The sequence below is a fragment of the Culex pipiens genome, chromosome 3 (assembly GCF_016801865.2).
Source record: "Culex pipiens pallens isolate TS chromosome 3, TS_CPP_V2, whole genome shotgun sequence".
In the NCBI taxonomy this organism is placed as follows: domain Eukaryota; kingdom Metazoa; phylum Arthropoda; class Insecta; order Diptera; family Culicidae; genus Culex; species Culex pipiens.
Window position 1 is genome coordinate 35,818,318 of NC_068939.1, and position 21,063 is coordinate 35,839,380.

At 31.0% G+C, this 21,063-nt stretch overlaps 1 protein-coding gene across 1 annotated transcript in view; it reads right to left on the reverse strand.

Moving 5' to 3' along the window:
* Window positions 1–21,063, reverse strand: part of LOC120418872 (putative sodium-coupled neutral amino acid transporter 11) — a 70,562-nt gene that overhangs the window by 15,202 nt on the left and 34,297 nt on the right. The window contains exons 3-4 of the mRNA XM_039581407.2: window positions 13,828–14,022; window positions 4,975–5,089 (exon numbers count right to left, since the gene is read on the reverse strand). Coding sequence (XP_039437341.1) covers window positions 4,975–5,089; window positions 13,828–14,022 — 310 coding nt within the window. The remainder of the gene's footprint in view (window positions 1–4,974; window positions 5,090–13,827; window positions 14,023–21,063) is intronic.

Genomic DNA, 21,063 nt, shown 5'->3' on the forward strand with positions numbered 1-21,063 from the left:
AAATACAAAAATACAAAAATACAAAAATACAAAAATACAAAAATACAAAAATACAAAAATACAAAAATAATAAAATACTAAAATACAAAAATACTAAAATACTAAAATATTAAAATACTAAAATACTAAAATACTAAAATACTAAAATACTAAAATACTAAAATACTAAAATACTAAAATACTAAAATACTAAAATACTAAAATACTAAAATACTAAAATACTAAAATACTAAAATACTAAAATACTAAAATACTAAAATACTAAAATACTAAAATACTAAAATACTAAAATACTAAAATACTAAAATACTAAAATACTAAAATACTAAAATACTAAAATACTAAAATACTAAAATACTAAAATACTAAAATACTAAAATACTAAAATACTAAAATACTAAAATACTAAAATACTAAAATACTAAAATACTAAAATACAAAAATACAAAAATACAAAAATACAAAAATACAAAAATACTAAAATACTAAAATACTAAAATACTAAAATACTAAAATACTAAAATACTAAAATACTAAAATACTAAAATACTAAAATACTAAAATACTAAAATACTAAAATACTAAAATACAAAAATACAAAAATACAAAAATACAAAAATACAAAAATACAAAAATACAAAAATACAAAAATACAAAAATACAAAAATACAAAAATACAAAAATACAAAAATACAAAAATACAAAAATACAAAAATACAAAAATACAAAAATACAAAAATACAAAAATACAAAAATACAAAAATACAAAAATACAAAAATACAAAAATACAAAAATACAAAAATACAAAAATACAAAAATACAAAAATACAAAAATACAAAAATACAAAAATACAAAAATACTAAAATACTAAAATACTAAAATACTAAAATACTAAAATACTAAAATACTAAAATACAAAAATACAAAAATACAAAAATACAAAAATACAAAAATACTAAAATACTAAAATACTAAAATACTAAAATACTAAAATACTAAAATACTAAAATACTAAAATACTAAAATACTAAAATACTAAAATACTAAAATACTAAAATACTAAAATACTAAAATACTAAAATACTAAAATACTAAAATACTAAAATACTAAAATACTAAAATACTAAAATACTAAAATACTAAAATACTAAAATACTAAAATACTAAAATACTAAAATACTAAAATACTAAAATACTAAAATACTAAAATACTAAAATACTAAAATACTAAAATACTAAAATACTAAAATACTAAAATACTAAAATACGAAAATACTAAAATACAAAAATACAAAAATACAAAAATACTAAAATACTAAAATACTAAAATACTAAAATACTAAAATACTAAAATACTAAAATACTAAAATACTAAAATACTAAAATACTAAAATACTAAAATACTAAAATACTAAAATACTAAAATACTAAAATACTAAAATACTAAAATACTAAAATACTAAAATACTAAAATACTAAAATACAAAAATACAAAAATACAAAAATACAAAAATACAAAAATACAAAAATACAAAAATACAAAAATACAAAAATACAAAAATACAAAAATACAAAAATACAAAAATACAAAAATACAAAAATACAAAAATACAAAAATACAAAAATACAAAAATACAAAAATACAAAAATACAAAAATACAAAAATACAAAAATACAAAAATACAAAAATACAAAAATACAAAAATACAAAAATACAAAAATACAAAAATACAAAAATACAAAATACAAAAATACAAAAATACAAAAATACAAAAATACAAAAATACAAAAATACAAAAATACAAAAATACAAAAATACAAAAATACAAAAATACAAAAATACAAAAATACAAAAATACAAAAATACAAAAATACAAAAATACAAAAATACAAAAATACAAAAATACTAAAATACTAAAATACAAAAATACAAAAATACAAAAATACAAAAATACAAAAATACAAAAATACAAAAATACAAAAATACAAAAATACAAAAATACAAAAATACAAAAATACAAAAATACAAAAATACAAAAATACAAAAATACAAAAATACGAAAATACTAAAATACTAAAATACTAAAATACAAAAATACAAAAATACAAAAATACAAAAATACAAAAATACAAAAATACAAAAATACAAAAATACAAAAATACAAAAATACAAAAATACAAAAATACAAAAATACAAAAATACAAAAATACAAAAATACAAAAATACAAAAATACAAAAATACAAAAATACAAAAATACAAAAATACAAAAATACAAAAATACAAAAATACAAAAATACAAAAATACAAAAATACAAAAATACAAAAATACAAAAATACTAAAATACTAAAATACTAAAATACTAAAATACTAAAATACTAAAATACTAAAATACTAAAATACTAAAATACAAAAATACAAAAATACAAAAATACAAAAATACAAAAATACAAAAATACTAAAATACTAAAATACTAAAATACTAAAATACTAAAATACTAAAATACTAAAATACTAAAATACTAAAATACTAAAATACTAAAATACTTAAATACTAAAATACTAAAATACTAAAATACTAAAATACTAAAATACTAAAATACTAAAATACTAAAATACTAAAATACTAAAATACTAAAATACTAAAATACTAAAATACTAAAATACTAAAATACTAAAATACTAAAATACTAAAATACTAAAATACTAAAATACTAAAATACTAAAATACTAAAATACTAAAATACGAAAATACTAAAATACTAAAATACTAAAATACTAAAATACTAAAATACTAAAATACTAATATACTAAAATACTAAAATACTAAAATACTAAAATACTAAAATACTAAAATACTAAAATACTAAAATACTAAAATACTAAAATACTAAAATACTAAAATACTAAAATACTAAAATACTAAAATACTAAAATACTAAAATACTAAAATACTAAAATACTAAAATACTAAAATACTAAAATACTAAAATACTAAAATACTAAAATACTAAAATACTAAAATACTAAAATACTAAAATACTAAAATACTAAAATACTAAAATACTAAAATACTAAAATACTAAAATACTAAAATACTAAAATACTAAAATACTAAAATACTAAAATACTAAAATACTAAAATACTAAAATACTAAAATACTAAAATACTAAAATACTAAAATACTAAAATACTAAAATACTAAAACACTAAAATACTAAAATACTAAAATACTAAAATACTAAAATACTAAAATACTAAAATACTAAAATACTAAAATACTAAAATACTAAAATACTAAAATACTAAAATACTAAAATACTAAAATTTTAAAATACTAAAATACTAAAATACTAAAATACTAAAATACTAAAATACTAAAATACTAAAATACTAAAATACTAAAATACTAAAATACTAAAATACTAAAATACTAAAATACTAAAATGCTAAAATACAAAAATACAAAAATACAAAAATACAAAAATACTAAAATGCTAAAATACAAAAATACAAAAATACAAAAATACAAAAATACAAAAATACAAAAATACAAAAATACAAAAATACAAAAATACAAAAATACAAAAATACAAAAATACAAAAATACAAAAATACAAAAATACAAAAATACAAAAATACTAAAATACAAAAATACAAAAATACAAAAATACAAAAATACAAAAATACAAAAATACAAAAATACAAAAATACAAAAATACAAAAATACAAAAATACAAAAATACAAAAATACAAAAATACAAAAATACTAAAATGCTAAAATACAAAAATACAAAAATACAAAAATACAAAAATACAAAAATACAAAAATACAAAAATACAAAAATACAAAAATACAAAAATACAAAAATACAAAAATACAAAAATACAAAAATACAAAAATACAAAAATACAAAAATACAAAAATACAAAAATACAAAAATACAAAAATACAAAAACACAAAAATACAAAAATACAAAAATACAAAAATACAAAAATACAAAAATACAAAAATACAAAAACTATAGTGTTTAAACATGTTATCTCTTTCTCATATTAAATACGCGCTGATCCCTGATTTGCCTGAGGGGATTGGAAGTCTAAATATAGATCGAGTTTCCTTCAGATGCTTGCTTCTATGTTTAGGCGGGGCCGAACAATGCCCAGCGACCTCGGAATTGGACCGCAAGGAGCTCTGTCATTCTGAAACGGGTCGTTGGAAGCAGCGCGAGGGCTATCACCACCTAATACCCGGGACTGAGATAAGTTGTATCAGCATTCGGCATATATACAAAGTCTGATACAAACTATACTTTCCCATAATATCGCTACCGGTTAGCGGGTATTGGATTGGACCACACACACACAATTTTACCTCAATTTAGACTGAAAAAGTGACATTACACAAGAAAAGTGGTTAAATTACACCTTTTTCTGTCATAAAAAATGTACTCCTTTCCAGATGTAACATTGCCATGATTTTTTTACTGTGTACTCTGACCTAGAAAATATTATTTATTTTGTTTTTTAAACACACCGCGGTGATTGCATCAAACATTTCAGTTTCGAACATAACCAAGCAATATTCTAAAACTTGAATTTTCCACCATATCCGGAGGTTCCCGAGGCTTTCGTTGGTAGTGAAACACGAAAAATACAACAGAATTTATGCTGTATATAATCATAAGTTTTCTTTTCGCGGAGGCCCACCAAGAGGATGCCTTTCCCAGGTAATCTTGATGAAGAAATGCGGCCGCTTGTATTGCGCGACGTGGTGAAAATTGGGTCATGAGTATAAATTAGAGAAAACCAGCGGCCACAAGTGTCTGAATGATTCATTAGGACATGCAAGCTCCTCCTCTGCGAGGACGATGTGGTGTGAAGTGCACGTACTGAAAAGTTTTTTGTTTTCGAGCTTTCTTCCAAGGAAACAACTAAAAATAAAGCACGACGTGCAGGACCAAACTTACCTAGAAACGGGTACATGAACTGCAGCAGCGAGAGCAGATAGTAGCCGGTCTTGCCGTACGCGGCCTCCATCACGCCAGGATAGCTGAACCTGCCGCTGAGGTGGCCACACCGCACCTGCTCCGTTGGCGGCGTCATAGCAGCGGGAGGGTGGTCGATGACGGTGGTTTTGGTGTTAGTTGGGAAAAGAAAAATCCAGGAAATATGAAATTGTATATAACCAACGGGCATTAGATTTCGGTCCGAATAATTTATGGTGCCTTCGAGAAGGAGAAGTTCAAATTGTTTGGAGGGGCTTTGGTTACACGTGCAGACTGGATATTGTTAGGAGAATTTTTAAATTGTTATCAAATAAATCTAGTAATTTTGTAATTCTTCAAACAACTCGATTAGCCACCTACACCAACTTCCACAGTCAATAAATCCGACAGTATTTATTTATCTACACACCCTGTTAACACCAAGATAATCTCATAAGCATTCTTGCGGTTGCCTTTTCCCACCCCCATGAAAACAACTTCCAAGAAAAGGTTCATTGAGCTGTTTCGTAGAACTTCCCCCCTTTTGTTATCAGATACAGTGTTTTCGTCTTATACCAACGTGACTAAGCTTCCATTCAAAAGCACAGCTGTCAGACGAGGACACCAAAGTTGACCTTAATGCGGTTGGCCTTTCAAAATCGAAAAAAAAAACATCGCTCGCTATCAGTTGCCTAGCGTAAAAGGATCTTCGTAGAAAGACAATCAAATCTTCTTAGAATCCGCTTGATAACCTTAGAAACCCCCCCGACGAACCCACCTTGTGCAAACAGTCCTCAGCAAAGGTTAACAAATGACAGCAAACCACTGCAGGTTAAATGCTTGAGTTAAAAAAAAAGAGAGCAAAACGCCACCTACCCGTGGAGGAGTAAATCCTTTCACACACAAACTCACAATTACGCCTACACCGCGTGCCCAGCACCATGGCAGAGTGTGCACCCACAGTCAGGTAAATACTCGAGAAGTACACGTGGGCACAAACAAAAACAAACGTGTCCGTAGCAAGCCTCAAGACTAAGAGGCTACTTGAGAGGATTTATTATTCTCGGTTTTAATTTTTTGTCGCGGCCAGAAAGCCACCCATCGGTGGTTTAACTTTGAAAAATATCTAAAACATTACATTTTTTTAACGAAGCAGATTTTTTTTTTTTCTGTCAATGCTTATTATATGACCGATTCTTCGGCTCCTTTTCAAAAAAATCCCAAGTTTTTTTCAGCGTTTTGGCTGTAGTGGCATAATTAAAGAAGAAACCCCCCAATGTTATTACATATTTGAAAAGATAATTGATTTTCCAACATAGAAATGATTATACCTGTGCTTCTCCTGAAATGAAAATGTAGCGTGACGGGACAACATCGTAAAACTGGAATTTTAAAAGGCACACCAAAAAATCGACACAGTTTTGCCACATTGATTTTTTAAAACTTTTGCTCTTCTACACATTATCACAAATTGAAAAACGAATCTTTTGCTCCTTGAACTGAAAGATTTGGTTGAGATTTGAGTTTTTGCCAGCCATTTCTTTTCGTGACGGGACAACGAAAGGAGCAGATTTATGAAAAAACTCCTCTCCCATTCAATGACTTGCAGACCTTATTTGGTCAATATTTTTGGCATTTCAGATAAGAAAACGCATTTAAAGCAAATTGCAATTATTAGATCATAATTAAAATGAAATTTTTCATATAAAAAATCACATTGAAAATTGAAAAAAGTAACATATTGGTGTAGCTTCGCTAAGAATCGGTCATATGGGCAATTCTACGCCAACTCACACAGCAGTTGCCCCAACCCTTCTTCGATTTGCGTGAAATTTTTTCCTAAAGGCTAACTTTTTTCCCTGATCACGAATCCGAGGTCCGTTTTTTGATATCTCGTTACGGAGGGGCGGAACGACCCCTTTCATTTTTGAGCATGCGAAAAAAGAGGTGTTTTTCAATAATTTGCAGCCTGAAACAGTGATGAGATACAAATTTGGTGTCAAAGGGTATTTTTTTTGTAAAATTAGACGCCCGATTTAATGGCGTGCTCAGAATTCCCAAAAAACGTATTTTTCATCAAAAAATTCACTAAAAAAGTTTTAAAAACTCTGCCATTTTCCGTTACTCGACTTTAAAATTTTTTAGAACATGTAATTTTAAGGGAAATTCAAGGGGAAATTTAAAAATTTCGTGTTTTTTTCTAACTTTGCAGGGCTATTTTTTAGAGTGTAACAATATTCTACAAAATTGTAGAGCAGACAATTACAACAATTTTGATGCCTAAACATAGGGGGTTTTCTTATAAACATCACGAGTTGTCGCGATTTTACGAAAACAAAGTTTTAAAAAAGTTGGTCGTCGTCAATAATGGCCGTTCAACGTCACCCATGACAGACACGGACGACGAAACAAAGAGAAACGCAAAAAGTAACTTTTTCAAAACTTTTTTTCGTAAAATCATGAAAACTCGTGATGTTTATAAGCAAACCCCTTATGTTTATATATATATTATTTTTGGTATTGTCTGCTCTACAATTTTGTAGAACATTATATCGTTTCGTTTCGTTTTTTTTCTTCTTAAAAATCCAAGGAGCGAACAAAACCAAAATTGCTTGAAATTACCATTTTTAGAATTTTTTTTATTAACACTCAAACGCTCGGGTAGTCATTTGACCCCTATTTTTTTCTTAAAAATCTCATAACTTTTGATAGAATTGACCAATTTGGATACTTCCGGGTGCAAAAGATCCAGATTTGTCTATATTTTCAACTGTCAGACGGAGGACAAATGTGGTCCATTTTTACCGGAGATATTCCGGATTCTGTTGGGGTACCTCGGCCCTCCTAAATGGATATTTGGCCAATATAATAAAAACTTTTCAACAGAATAAAATCGGAAATGATGCAAAACTTCAAGGAATCATCCTAAAACATCATCCTGCATAGATACATGACATGCTGAAGACCTTCGGGCACCGGAACAGGTTCTATTTGGAAACGGTTCACTGAGCTGATGTCAATTGTTGCCCAACTGGAACCGGCTCCGCTGCCCCGTAGGACTTAACCATGTCAATTATTTTTACAGGATGATGTATTAGGATGATGCCTTGTAGTTTTGCATCATTTCCGAAATTTTTCTGTTGAAAAGTTTTTATTATATTGGCCAAATACCCATATAGGAGGGCCGAGGTACCCCAACAGAATCCGGAATATCTCCGGTAAAAATGGACCACATTTGTCCCCCATCTGGCAGTTCAAAATATAGACAAATCTGGATCTTTTGCAACCGAAAGCATCCAAATTGATCAATTCTATCAAAAGTTATGGGTTTTCTAAGAAAAAAAATAGGGGTCAAATGACTACCCGAGCGTTTGAGTGTTAAAGTCATGGCCAAAAAGTGGTTTTGGGGAGCTTGATTTTGAAGATAATAAACTTTGACACCCATATTGCCATAATAGAAATAGTTTTATTTCTAACTGTCCCTTGACCGGTTGTCTGGGGTTGAGAACCTGTTCCGCCCAATCCGGAACATCCCCGCACAGTGGTTCAAAAGGCTGTTTTGACGAACTTAATTGATTAGAGCAAAAAGTAAGCATTTTCGTGCTTCAACATGTTCTACAACTTCCAATACATCAAAATTTTCACAAGAGTCTGCACAGAAAAAAATATTTCTGTAAATTTACATTATTTATCATGTATCAAAAGGTATCATGATAAATGATGTATATTTACATAAGGTTCATTGGAAATTTACATTAGTTTTGGAATTTACATTAGTTTTGAAATTTACATTAGTTCAAATCAACTAATTCTGATTGGCCAATGGGAATGAGAAGCTCGACTTGGATTGCAGTAGGAAAAGGGTGTGGCCTATGTTCTATTTTAAAATGAATGAAGCGGGCAGCAAAAGGAAATTCGGATTTTAAAAAGTTGTTTCACAGGTAGGGGACGCTTTCTCGTCGACGGCCAAGTGGGATAACGCTGGACTGGAATCGAACGGACGACGGGTAGGATGTTCGGTGTTACTGCTGCTACCCGCTGCCGACTGAGCCATCTTCGCATTTTATAAACGAGCGGCTAAAGCATCAACTTGTTCAGGGCGAGGCTCAGGCAGTGGGCCAGCGAAGTATGAGAGCGATAGAAAGAGAACCAAATATTACTATTTTTAGTTCGGGTAGTTTTGAAGTCAACGTTTGGCAGAAATACATTGGATATATGATTTACATTAAATAGGAATTTACAGGAAGCCGAACACGGGTAGAAATTCATCAGATTTGAGTTTCCATGCTCAACGTTTCCATTAGATTCATGATTTACATTAGATTTAGATTTACATTGGAGTAATTTCCATGACTTTTTACTCTTTACATCATATTTCAACATTACATTGAGTGAGTTTACATAAGAAACAGTAATTACGTGCTGTGTAAATTTACATATTTTTTTCTGTGTGGCCTACACGCCTCGTGTGTCCGAATAAATCGCAAAAATGGCTTATGTGCCTTAAAAGTGTCCTAAATGCATTTAAATAGTCATCAAAAATAAAATAAATTCAAATGCTCAGAAATCTATGACCGTAAACCTTATGACGAATGAATCACCCGACATTTTGTAGTGGAATAGTCATACTTGAAGCCTATTGTATGGGTTTTTGCCCAAATTTGCCCGAGGCTTTGTATACCGAGCTCGAAAACTAGCTAAATTATCACGAAATCTTGCTATAACTCATCACATACACAGAAAAAAATATTCTTGTAAATTTACATTATTTATCATGTACCAAAAGGTATCATGATAAATGATGTATATTTACATAAGGTTCATTGGAAATTTACATTAGATTCATTGGAAATTTACATTAGTTTTGAAAATTTACATTAGTTATGGAATTTACAATAGTTTTGGAATTTACATTAGTTCAAATCAACTAATTCTGATTGGCCAATGGGAATGAGAAGCTCGACTTGGATTGCAGTAGGAAAAGGGTGTGGCCTATGTTCTATTTTAAAATTATTGAAGCGGGCAGCAAAAGGAAATTCTGATTTTAAAAAGTTGTTTCACAGGTAGGGGACGCTCTCTCGTCGACGGCCTAGTGGAATATGGCTGGACTGGAATCGAACGGACGACGGGTAGGATGTTCGGTGTTACTGCTGCTACCCGCTGCCGACTGAGCCATCTTCGCATTTTATAAACGAGCGGCTAAAGCATCAACTTGTTCAGGTCGAGGCTCAGGCAGTGGGCCAGCGAAGTATGAGAGCGATAGAAAGAGAACCAAATATTACTATTTTTAGTTCGGGTAGTTTTGAAGTCAACGTTTGGCAGAAATACATTGGATATATGATTTACATTAAATAGGAATTTACAGGAAGCCGAACACGGGTAGAAATTCATCAGATTTGAGTTTCCATGCTCAACGTTTCCATTAGATTCATGATTTACATTAGATTTAGATTTACATTGGAGTAATTTCCATGACTTTTTTCTCTTTACATCAAATTTCAACATTACATTGAGTGAGTTTACATAAGAAACAGTAATTATGTGCTGAGTAAATTTACATATTTTTTTCTGTGTATAGCTCCTATCAATTTGGCGTCTTGGACAAAGTTGTTTGTTTTGATATTACTGAAAACTCTTCTGAACATTGTAATCGTCTAAAATCAAAGTTCACCATAGTTTTAGTCAAAAAACAGTTTTTTGGCAGGGATTTATGAAAAAGTTACCAAAACTGGTATTCAATGCGAAGATAGAGCTTTGGCGTCTTCGACAAAGTTTGTGGATTTTTAGCCCTACAACTTTGCCCAAGACACTAAAGCTTTATCTCTTAACTGTCAAAAGTTAGAAATTCCATAGCCTGCTGTGATGAGTATTTTGAAAAACAAATTTCACCAAAAGTAGGCCATGACAACGCTGAACAAAGTTGTAGAACATGTCGAAGCACGAAAATGCTTACATTTTGCTCTAATCAATTAAGTTCGTCAAAACAGCCTTTTGAACCACTGTGCCCGGTGGTTCAAAATCCAAGGTCAGCACTGTATGTGGGTAGAACAAAGATCTTAACATGAAAAATGTATTTTTTCCAAGATTTCTGTTAACAAAATTGTGCGGGATCCAAAAATGGCATGTTTGACCCGACCATCGGAACATTTTCGGGTTCTGCGGGTCATTTTCGGAAAATAGGTTGAGTTTGCGTTGAGTTATGGCCATTTTAGTGATTCCAGTTTCACCCGGGGTGATGAATACAGCTTTATGACGTTTCGCGTACACAGACTAGCGCTCCATTTGATTTTGCTGGCCGGACAAAATTTAACCTCACTTTCTTTCGTGTACGTACACGCAATACATGCGCACGTAGATAACTCTATAGAGAGAATGCGTAACGTGTTTTTCGAATGATTCCACATTGTTTACACCTACAAAATTGAATGCTGTTCAAGCACAAGCATGACTTTTTTCTTAATGGTAAATAAGCTGTTTTATAATCAGTGGTATGATTTTATTTCGTCTAGTTTTTTACTTTTTTTTGCTGGAATATTGAGTGTGTTTTCAAGTTTCGATCTTTAAGAAGAGGTTTTTCCTTTTCACAGGTGACGAAGAGCTGCGAGAGAGTCATTCTGCGAGGTCGTAAATAAATTTGCTGATTGGTTTTGGAATCCTGCAGCTCATCCTGGCCCAGCGAACAAAAAAACGCTAATTCTAGCGAAGCTTATCCAACAAACAGATAAGATTTTCACTAAACCAGTAGGGTTTCGAACGGAATCAAACAATTAAGACAGCTTCTGGATGGATACAACCGCATCGACTTCCTAAACAACTTCCATTCATAATTATAAAAAAATGACAATTTCGCCTTCATCTTTCTCAAGATTTCTTGACTTCAACTCCAGGCCCTCAAAAGCAACAAATTTTTCATTCTTGCAAAAAAACAATAAAAAAAATTAATGATCGATAACAATACTCTCTACTTTTGGCGAACAGTAAATTGGTTCCACATTGACAGTTCAAAATTGAGACCGTTTTGCGAACCACTGTTCAGCACCCAGGGTTTACTCATGCAAGATTTTTGAAGACAAATGATTATTTTGCCCGCACTGTAATCCTTGTACAAAAAGTCGAAGAAATCCTTGATAAATATATTTTTTGGGTGTATTTTTGTTTTTTTTTTTTTGTGAGCTTTTTGTCCGATCAACATATCAACAACACGGAGAAAAATCAGTTCCCGTAAATTGTGAACCTCAAAGAATTCAAATTCAATGGTACGATTATAAAACACCTACCATGAAATTTGAACACTTTGTTCGAGGTCCCCGAATTCGTGAACGCTTTTGGGAAACCATTTTTTTAATGCAAATATTATTTCAAGTGGTGGTTCTCACACCTCCTTCTACAAACTTTCCTAAAAAATATGAAAATAAAACAATAATGCTAAAAATCTAAAAATTATTATTTTTTTGTTTATTGCAAAATGATAGGGAAATAAATATGTTCATAAATTCAAAGATATTTAGCAAATGCTTCATAGTAGACAAGCAAACAGTGTAGTATTTGAAAATCAGTTAGGTTGGCTGAATTGAGTTAGGACGAACGTTAGTCGAATTTGCACAAAGTTCAAGTTTGGTTCGATACTGAAAATAAAATCTAGAAGTATGCTGGCCAAATTCTTCTAATGTGTAAACCATTTTGTGATTCTATGTGTAATAAAATTTGTCTAATTAGAGTTGAAATTTTGTGTTTTTCGATCAGAGCCAATAAAAATCTGAAAAGAAAATCATAATGATTAAATTTAAACATCAATTTATTTTGCATAAAATATTTTCATTGTTGTGTATATTTTAATGTTCTATCAACATAATTAATATTTTTAATCAAATACAAAAATAGTCTCTTATAAGTCCAATTTAAACAAGGTATTAAATTTTAATAAAATTAGAAACATTACTATAATTTTATGGTCTAAAAACTTCAGTTTTAACCATATTTTTAGACAACTTGAACCAGTATGTTGAGTTAAACCATCTCAACCAGTTTCTCTCCTAACCACTTCACCAAAAGCCACTTCACCACACTCCACTATTCCCCACTGCTGCACGCATCGCGTCTACATCGAGGCGTTAAAATGCCGCTCTTTGAAGCAACTCCCCGTACACGTGTCGAAACACCACGTTAAACAGCGGGCAGTGGTTTTTTTTATCCTACTCGTCTGTACCACCCCCACAGGTAAAGCCACCACCTGCATTTCACTCCCCGGCGGGGGCAAGCTTATTCTAGTTTGTGTTCTGTTTGAACTACTGCGGCCACTTGTGGTCTACCGCGCTCGGTCTGTTTCCGGTGCAGCACTTCCGGCTCATGCAGACTTCCCGCTTCATTTGAGCGGAATGAAACTTGACGCACAATGCATAAAATGTCTTGAATAAAGGAAGCAATTTTTTTTCGCCTCATTACCCGGAACTGGCAGCCTCGCGGGAGTGCTGTCAACGGGAAGTGAAAATTAAAGCTGGCACTTGAAAGGCATGTTTGTGAGTAGATTGTGATGGGATAAAAGCATTAAATCTTTGGAAAATTTAAATTTATGAAAATAAGATGAAAAATACTCGTACCCTGTAATCTCTTAAGATGATTCTTTTTGAAGTTTGATTATTTAATACATTATAACTAAATGTCAAATAAATCAATACAACAAATATACAAAAAAATATAGGAAACGATATCATGATTGCTGATTGCTGAACATTCATATTTTTAACTATTAAATCTTGAATTTTCCCAGTTTTCACACACAGTGCTACCAAAGTCCTCAATCAATAATCCAAAGTCCTGGTGTTCCCACAATCTTACCATCAGTATGAGCGAGTAATCCGTTATCACAGCCACAATTACGAGCAGGAAAAGCCCCAGACCGAAGCCGGCCCGGTGCAGGGCGTACGGGATGCCTATCACGCCGCTGCCGACGATCGAGTTGATGTAGTTGAAGGATGCCTGCGGAAGTGACGATAAGCTGTCCTCCTGGGTGGCGGCGGCCTGAGCTTCAGCCTGGTAGATGTTGGGTGGGTGGGCGTGAAAGTAAGTAGAATAAAGTAAACTTTATTAGGGGGAGAAGATAATAATTCTACCTGGGTGTCGGATGGGGAGATTGATTTACAGGGAGTAGAAACTTGTGTTTGAGATAATAAAAAAAGATGGCAGGGTTGATCAACAATCTTATTTCTTTTTGAAAACAATTCGGAGAACGAAAAATATAAATCTACATTTACAATGTAAATATCAAATCAGTTGTACCTCACCCTGTCCTTTGAGCAATTTGGAGAAAAAAGGTACATTCAAAAAAAAAAAATAACCCAATATTTTTTCACATTTTATCCCAAAAATCGATTTGTACATATAATTCATGTTTTTGCTATGTTCTACAGAATCGAAAAAGAACCACTTGTGAGCTATGAATCGAAAATCAAAAAATATTTGACAATTCTGCCATTTTTTAAAACGGTTGAGAATGAATTTCGCTCCGTTTTAAGATACAAAATCAATATTGAAAAATTGTTCTTTGATTTGGTCTAAGAAACTTTGAAGATAGGATCCCTACACACCAAAAATCAGGCCTGTTTGAATCAACTATATTTTTGTTGTTTTAACTTTACGATTTGTTGTTGACCAGCTCTAAATTTTACGTTGAATTGACTCGATGTATTTTGGAAACCCTTGTATGAAATAAAAACAAAATTATTGCGTTGATTCTACCAAGAACGGCATTGAATCAACTTAGCCGTGCTATTGATTTAAATAAAAATAATTGTTGTTTACACGTGCCCACCATCTGTCAAAAAATAGATTTTTAGTGAATTCGTCAACGATGCGGTTTAGTCTTTAAAGTCTGGATGTCTGTAAAATTGTTGTTTTTTTTAATTAATTACAATTTTCCTAAAAAATGAGCATTCTAATTTCATTATTATTTTGTTTCAAATAAATTCCAGGTCATGTTTTGAAAAAAATTTCTGCGTTGTTTCAACAAAAACTTTACTTCCAGCAATTTCATTTCAAAAGAGTCTTAAACGAAAAGAAAGACCTCCGATCAAGCTTAAAAAAATTGTGGGGGTTCCAAAACAATTTGACCCGTATTTTTTTGTTTGGCCATTGAGGTGACCTACATCGTGCTTGGGTGATTCGAATAATGGCAATTTTCGTCATTTTTCGCAAAAATCATTTTTTTTTCAAAAAATCATATCTCCGCGTCATTTAATCTGATTTGAGCAGTCTTAGAGGCAAAAGAAAGGAAGTTTGGCTATTTAAGGAAAAATAGCAAAAAGTATCAAAAATCTAGCTTAACATTTGAAAAAGTCGTATGAAAACTTAAAATGGCGTTTTGACCGTATTTGGACCAAAGAGCCTCTGTATGAAATTATTTTATCGGACTCCTCGGAAAATTTCACATAAAACAACAAAAACTTGGCGATGTCAAACCGTACGTTTCCGAGATATGTTTTTTTTTTCAAAGTAAAAACTGAGTTTTTCGACACGCCACGCGCAAAAACAGAAAAATGACGAAATCGGCAAAAAATCAACTTTTTTCACAGTAAAACATAAAAATTCAGCGATGACCTATACATGTTTTGGTACCAAACTTTTTCAAATGTTAAGAGCGAGTTTTTCACCAATGTGTAACAGGTCGTATCGAGGTGCTCCGATTTGGATGAAACTTTCAGCGTTTGTTTGTCTATGTATGAGATGAACTTATGTCAAATATGAGCCCTCTACGACAAAGGGAAGTGGGGTAAAACGGGCTTTGAAGTTTGAGGTCTAAAAAACCTAAAAAATCTTAAAATTGCTCGCATTTCCGTAAAACTTCATCAATTCCAACTCTCTTAGATGCATTCGAAAGGTCTTTTGAAGCACTTCAAAATGTGCCATTGACATCCAGGATTGGTTTGACTTTTTCTCTTAGCTTTTGCAAATTACTGTCAAAAATGGATTTTTTTAAAACCTTAATATCTTTTTCCAACAGCCTTCAACATCCATACTCCTATAGGTCAAAAGATAGGTAATTTCATGGACTATAAGCCTATGGTATTAACTTTTTGGCCAATCGCGGTTTTTCTCATAGTTTTTCGATTTTTCTACAACAACCATTTTGCAACGTTAGTTTTTGCCCTGTAGGCCACCATAGCGGCACTTATTGGTCTCAATTTTGGCATATTCGGAATCCTCGGACAATTTCACGTAAATTAGAAGTATTGGAGTTGTAAATTGGATTGGATAAATTGCCATTTAGAATGAATCAAAATATTTTTTAACAATTTGTTGGATTAAGGGTAAAACAGGTTTTCGCCTACTTGATACAGCATTTGACGTATTGATCATAGGGTAAATAAAATCTATTTCTTTTTTCAAAAATGTTTTATTTAATTATTTTTTAAATCAAAATTACAATTCCAATACTTCTAACTTACGTGAAATTGTCCGAGGATTCCGAATATGACAAAATTGAAACCAAAAAGTGCCGCTATGGAGGCCAGCAGGGAAAAAACTAACGCTGTAAATTGTTTGTTGTAGAAAAATCGAAAAACTATGAGAAAAACTGTGATTGGCCAAAAAGTTAATACCATAGGCTTATAGTCCATGAATTTGCCTATCTTTTGACCTATAGGAGTATGGGTGTTGAAGGCTGTTGGAAAAAGATATTAAGGTTTTAAAAAAATCAATTTTTGACAGTAATTTGCAAAAGCTAAGAGAAAAAGTCAAACCAATCCTGGATGTCTATGGCACATTTTGAAGGGCTTCAAAAGACCATTCGAATGCATGTAAGAGAGATGGAATTGATGAAGTTTTACGGAAATGCGAGCAATTTAAAGATTTTTTATGTTTTTTTGACCTCAAACTTCAAAGCCCGTTTTACCCCACTTCCCTTTGTCGTAGAGAGCTCATATTTGACATGAGTTCATCTCATACATAGACAAACAAACGCAGAAAGTTTCATCCAAATCGGAGCACCTCGATACGACCTCTAAAACAAACCGAGCAATATTTACAAATACTGCCTCTTAAGCTAATTTTTTGAAATTTCCTACTATTTTTCCCAAACAGCCAAACTAATCACCTTTTTGCGGCTAAGCTGAAATCGGTTGAAATGGAGCCGAGTTATGATTTTTCCAAACATGTGGTTTTTGCTAAAAATGACGAAAATTACCATTTTTGTGACCACCCTAGCACGCTGTAGTTCACCCTAATGGCAAAACAAAAAAAAATGGGTCTAATTATTTTGGCCAAGAAACTCCCAGACAATGTTTGAGTCCGATCGGAGAACTCTTTTTTCGGTTAAGGCTCTTTTCAAATGGAATTGCTGTTTGTTTCAACAGAACTCTGACAAATTTTATTCAACAACAACCATTGAAACAACAAAATGCTAGAGTTGATTCAATGCAATAATTTGGTTGATTGTATTCAACAAAGTATTTTGTTGAATCAAACCTCGTACAGGCTCATTCTACAAACCTTTTTTTTGTGTGTAGTTACTGAACTACATCCACAAAAAGAAAAAGAACCGGGAAAAAATGTGTTTTTTGTTATCCCCCAAATAGCATTTTGAAGGATCAATGGTTGCTGAGATATCGGCATTTGAAAGTTGAGAACAAATTTAGGGATAACCAAAGCCTCATATTTTCTATTTTTTCCTATTTGTACCTGTTTGTCCGCAACCCGAGCAGGGGTAAATAACACAGGAATAGCAAATTTTGGTATTACTTGAACAAATAACAGGGTCCACAAAGTGCCATTGGTCGATTTTGGTAAAATACCATGAAATCATACCAAAATCTTGTATGTGGACCACAACAATACCAAAACATGTTAATCCAAGTGTAAAATAAAACTTCAAAATAAAATCATTTCAATGCCAAGTTGAGGTAATCTTGATTTTGGAACAATGCTTGAATATCGAAACTTGGTCTTACCACGTTTTTTTGTGGTATTCCCATGCTTTTGGAATATCATATTTTGGGATTCCTGTGGTTTTCCAAATACATGATTTTGGTATGATTTCATTTATTTTACCATCTATTAGAAGGTCCGCAATGATTATCACAGATGGTAAAATTTAAAAAAAGTCAACTCAAGAAACTTGTATGTGGAAAACCACTGCAAGATTTTTTCTCTGATTCAGGCTATAAAAGAGAAAAAAATAGTAAAATTGTGTTTTTCATTTCAGACCGTTCATAAATCTTCCAATTTTGTTTTCCACAAATCAGGTTCTATATTTAGGCTGCACCCTCGGGCTACTTGAGCAAGCCTTTTCAATCCCATCATCAGGACAAAACCCAGCTCCACGTGGCTCAACTTTTTTTGCGTCCCACGTTCCGGCTCCGACATAAACAAATCACTTCAGGCTCAGGTGATTGAGAGCAAAATAAATTTATCAAACCCACATCCAATAACCGAGACATGTTGGCTGCTGACGACGTCGATCCCAACCCCCTTGAAATGTCCTGATGACGGGAAGCCAGCATAGCTATTATCGGGAAGTGTTCGGTCAAAGCACACGTGCAAACAATGCTCCAGCATGCTGATATAATTTGCTTCGCAGTATTCCACGAAAAAAAAATAGCTGCAAAAATTTAAAAATGATTTTAATTGTACTGGGATAGTTCAGAGCAAAAAAAATAACATTTGTTGTAATGGTAGCTCTTTCAAATATTTTTGCTGTGTTTGTTTTACCGTGCATGTTTCCATTGAATCTCGCTGGAGCCTGTTGTTTGAGGTTCGAAAATCAATAAATCCCACTCGAATTGCATGTTGGCATTCAACACATCCTTCCCAACAAGTTGTGGCCTCGGCCTCCCGGATCGTTGATTGTTTGGCTGGACCCCGCTCTCTTCCAACCGAACGCGCCCCGCAAAAACTCTCGAGTGCACTCGTCGTTGAGCAACAAGTGGGGACTATCGCATGGGGATTGAAAAACTGGAGCAGCACATCCTAGCTTCCGCCCGAGTCGAGTCTGGGGGATGATGCTTTTGGTCCGGAACTAGACAGGCCAGGCACGTTCGGAAATTTATTTGAATTCTAATCAACTCAACAAGCGAACGACGATGACGACGCGACGTTGAGTTTGGCCCGGAGGCTGAGTCATTTATAAACTGTTTGATTTTTGATTTGCGCTTAGGGGGATGTTCTATTTTGGTTAAAGAGTCTTTTCTGGAAAAGTCGAATTGGAGTGGGGTCAAAAAACAGCAGATAGCTCTTATAATCGCTTGAAAAAAAAAACAATTTACAGTTATGTAATGTATAAGTAAACTATTTTAAAAGATCTCGAATTAAGATAAAGAAATTTGATTTTATTGATTTTGTTGATTTTGTTGATTTTGTTGATTTCGTTGATTTCGTTGATTTCGTTGATTTCGTTGATTTCGTTGATTTCGTTGATTTCGTTGATTTCGTTGATTTCGTTGATTTCGTTGATTTCGTTGATTTCGTTGATTTCGTTGATTTCGTTGATTTCGTTGATTTCGTTGATTTCGTTGATTTCGTTGATTTCGTTGATTTCGTTGATTTCGTTGATTTCGTTGATTTCGTTGATTTCGTTGATTTCGTTGATTTCGTTGATTTCGTTGATTTCGTTGATTTCGTTGATTTCGTTGATTTCGTTGATTTCGTTGATTTCGTTGATTTCGTTGATTTCGTTGATTTCGTTGATTTCGTTGATTTCGTTGATTTCGTTGATTTCGTTGATTTCGTTGATTTCGTTGATTTCGTTGATTTCGTTGATTTCGTTGATTTCGTTGATTTCGTTGATTTCGTTGATTTCGTTGATTTCGTTGATTTCGTTGATTTCGTTGATTTCGTTGATTTCGTTGATTTCGTTGATTTCGTTGATTTCGTTGATTTCGTTGATTTCGTTGATTTCGTTGATTTCGTTGATTTCGTTGATTTCGTTGATTTCGTTGATTTCGTTGATTTCGTTGATTTCGTTGATTTCGTTGATTTTGTTTTTGTTTTTGTTTTTGTTTTTGTTTTTGTTTTTGTTTTTGTTTTTGTTTTTGTTTTTGTTTTTGTTTTTGTTTTTGTTTTTGTTTTTGTTTTTGTTTTTGTTTTTGTTTTTGTTTTTGTTTTTGTTTTTGTTTTTGTTTTTGTTTTTGTTTTTGTTTTTGTTTTTGTTTTTGTTTTTGTTTTTGTTTTTGTTTTTGTTTTTGTTTTTGTTTTTGTTTTTGTTTTTGTTTTTGTTTTTGTTTTTGTTTTTGTTTTTGTTTTTGTTTTTGTTTTTGTTTTGTTGTTGTTTTTGTTTTTGTTTTTGTTTTTGTTTTTGTTTTTGTTTTTGTTTTTGTTTTTGTTTTTGTTTTTGTTTTTGTTTTTGTTTTTGTTTTTGTTTTTGTTTTTGTTTTTGTTTTTGTTTTTGTTTTTGTTTTTGTTTTTGTTTTTGTTTTTGTTTTTGTTTTTGTTTTTGTTTTTGTTTTTGTTTTTGTTTTTGTTTTTGTTTTTGTTTTTGTTTTTGTTTTTGTTTTTGTTTTTGTTTTTGTTTTTGTTTTTGTTTTTGTTTTTGTTTTTGTTTTTGTTTTTGTTTTTGTTTTTGTTTTTGTTTTTGTTTTTGTTTTTGTTTTTGTTTTTGTTTTTGTTTTGTTTTTGTTTTTGTTTTTGTTTTTGTTTTTGTTTTTGTTTTTGTTTTTGTTTTTGTTTTTGTTTTTGTTTTTGTTTTTGTTTTTGTTTTGTTGTTTTTGTTTTGTTTTTGTTTTTGTTTTTGTTTTTGTTTTGTTTTTGTTTTTGTTTTTGTTTTTGTTTTTGTTTTTGTTTTTGTTTTTGTTTTTGTTTTTGTTTTTGTTTTTGTTTTTGTTTTTGTTTTTGTTTTTGTTTTTGTTTTTGTTTTTGTTTTTGTTTTTGTTTTTGTTTTTGTTTTTGTTTTTGTTTTTGTTTTTGTTTTTGTTTTTGTTTTTGTTTTTGTTTTTGTTTTTGTTTTTGTTTTGTTTTTGTTTTTGTTTTTGTTTTTGTTTTTGTTTTTGTTTTTGTTTTTGTTTTTGTTTTTGTTTTTGTTTTTGTTTTTGTTTTTGTTTTTGTTTTTGTTTTTGTTTTTGTTTTTGTTTTTGTTTTTGTTTTTGT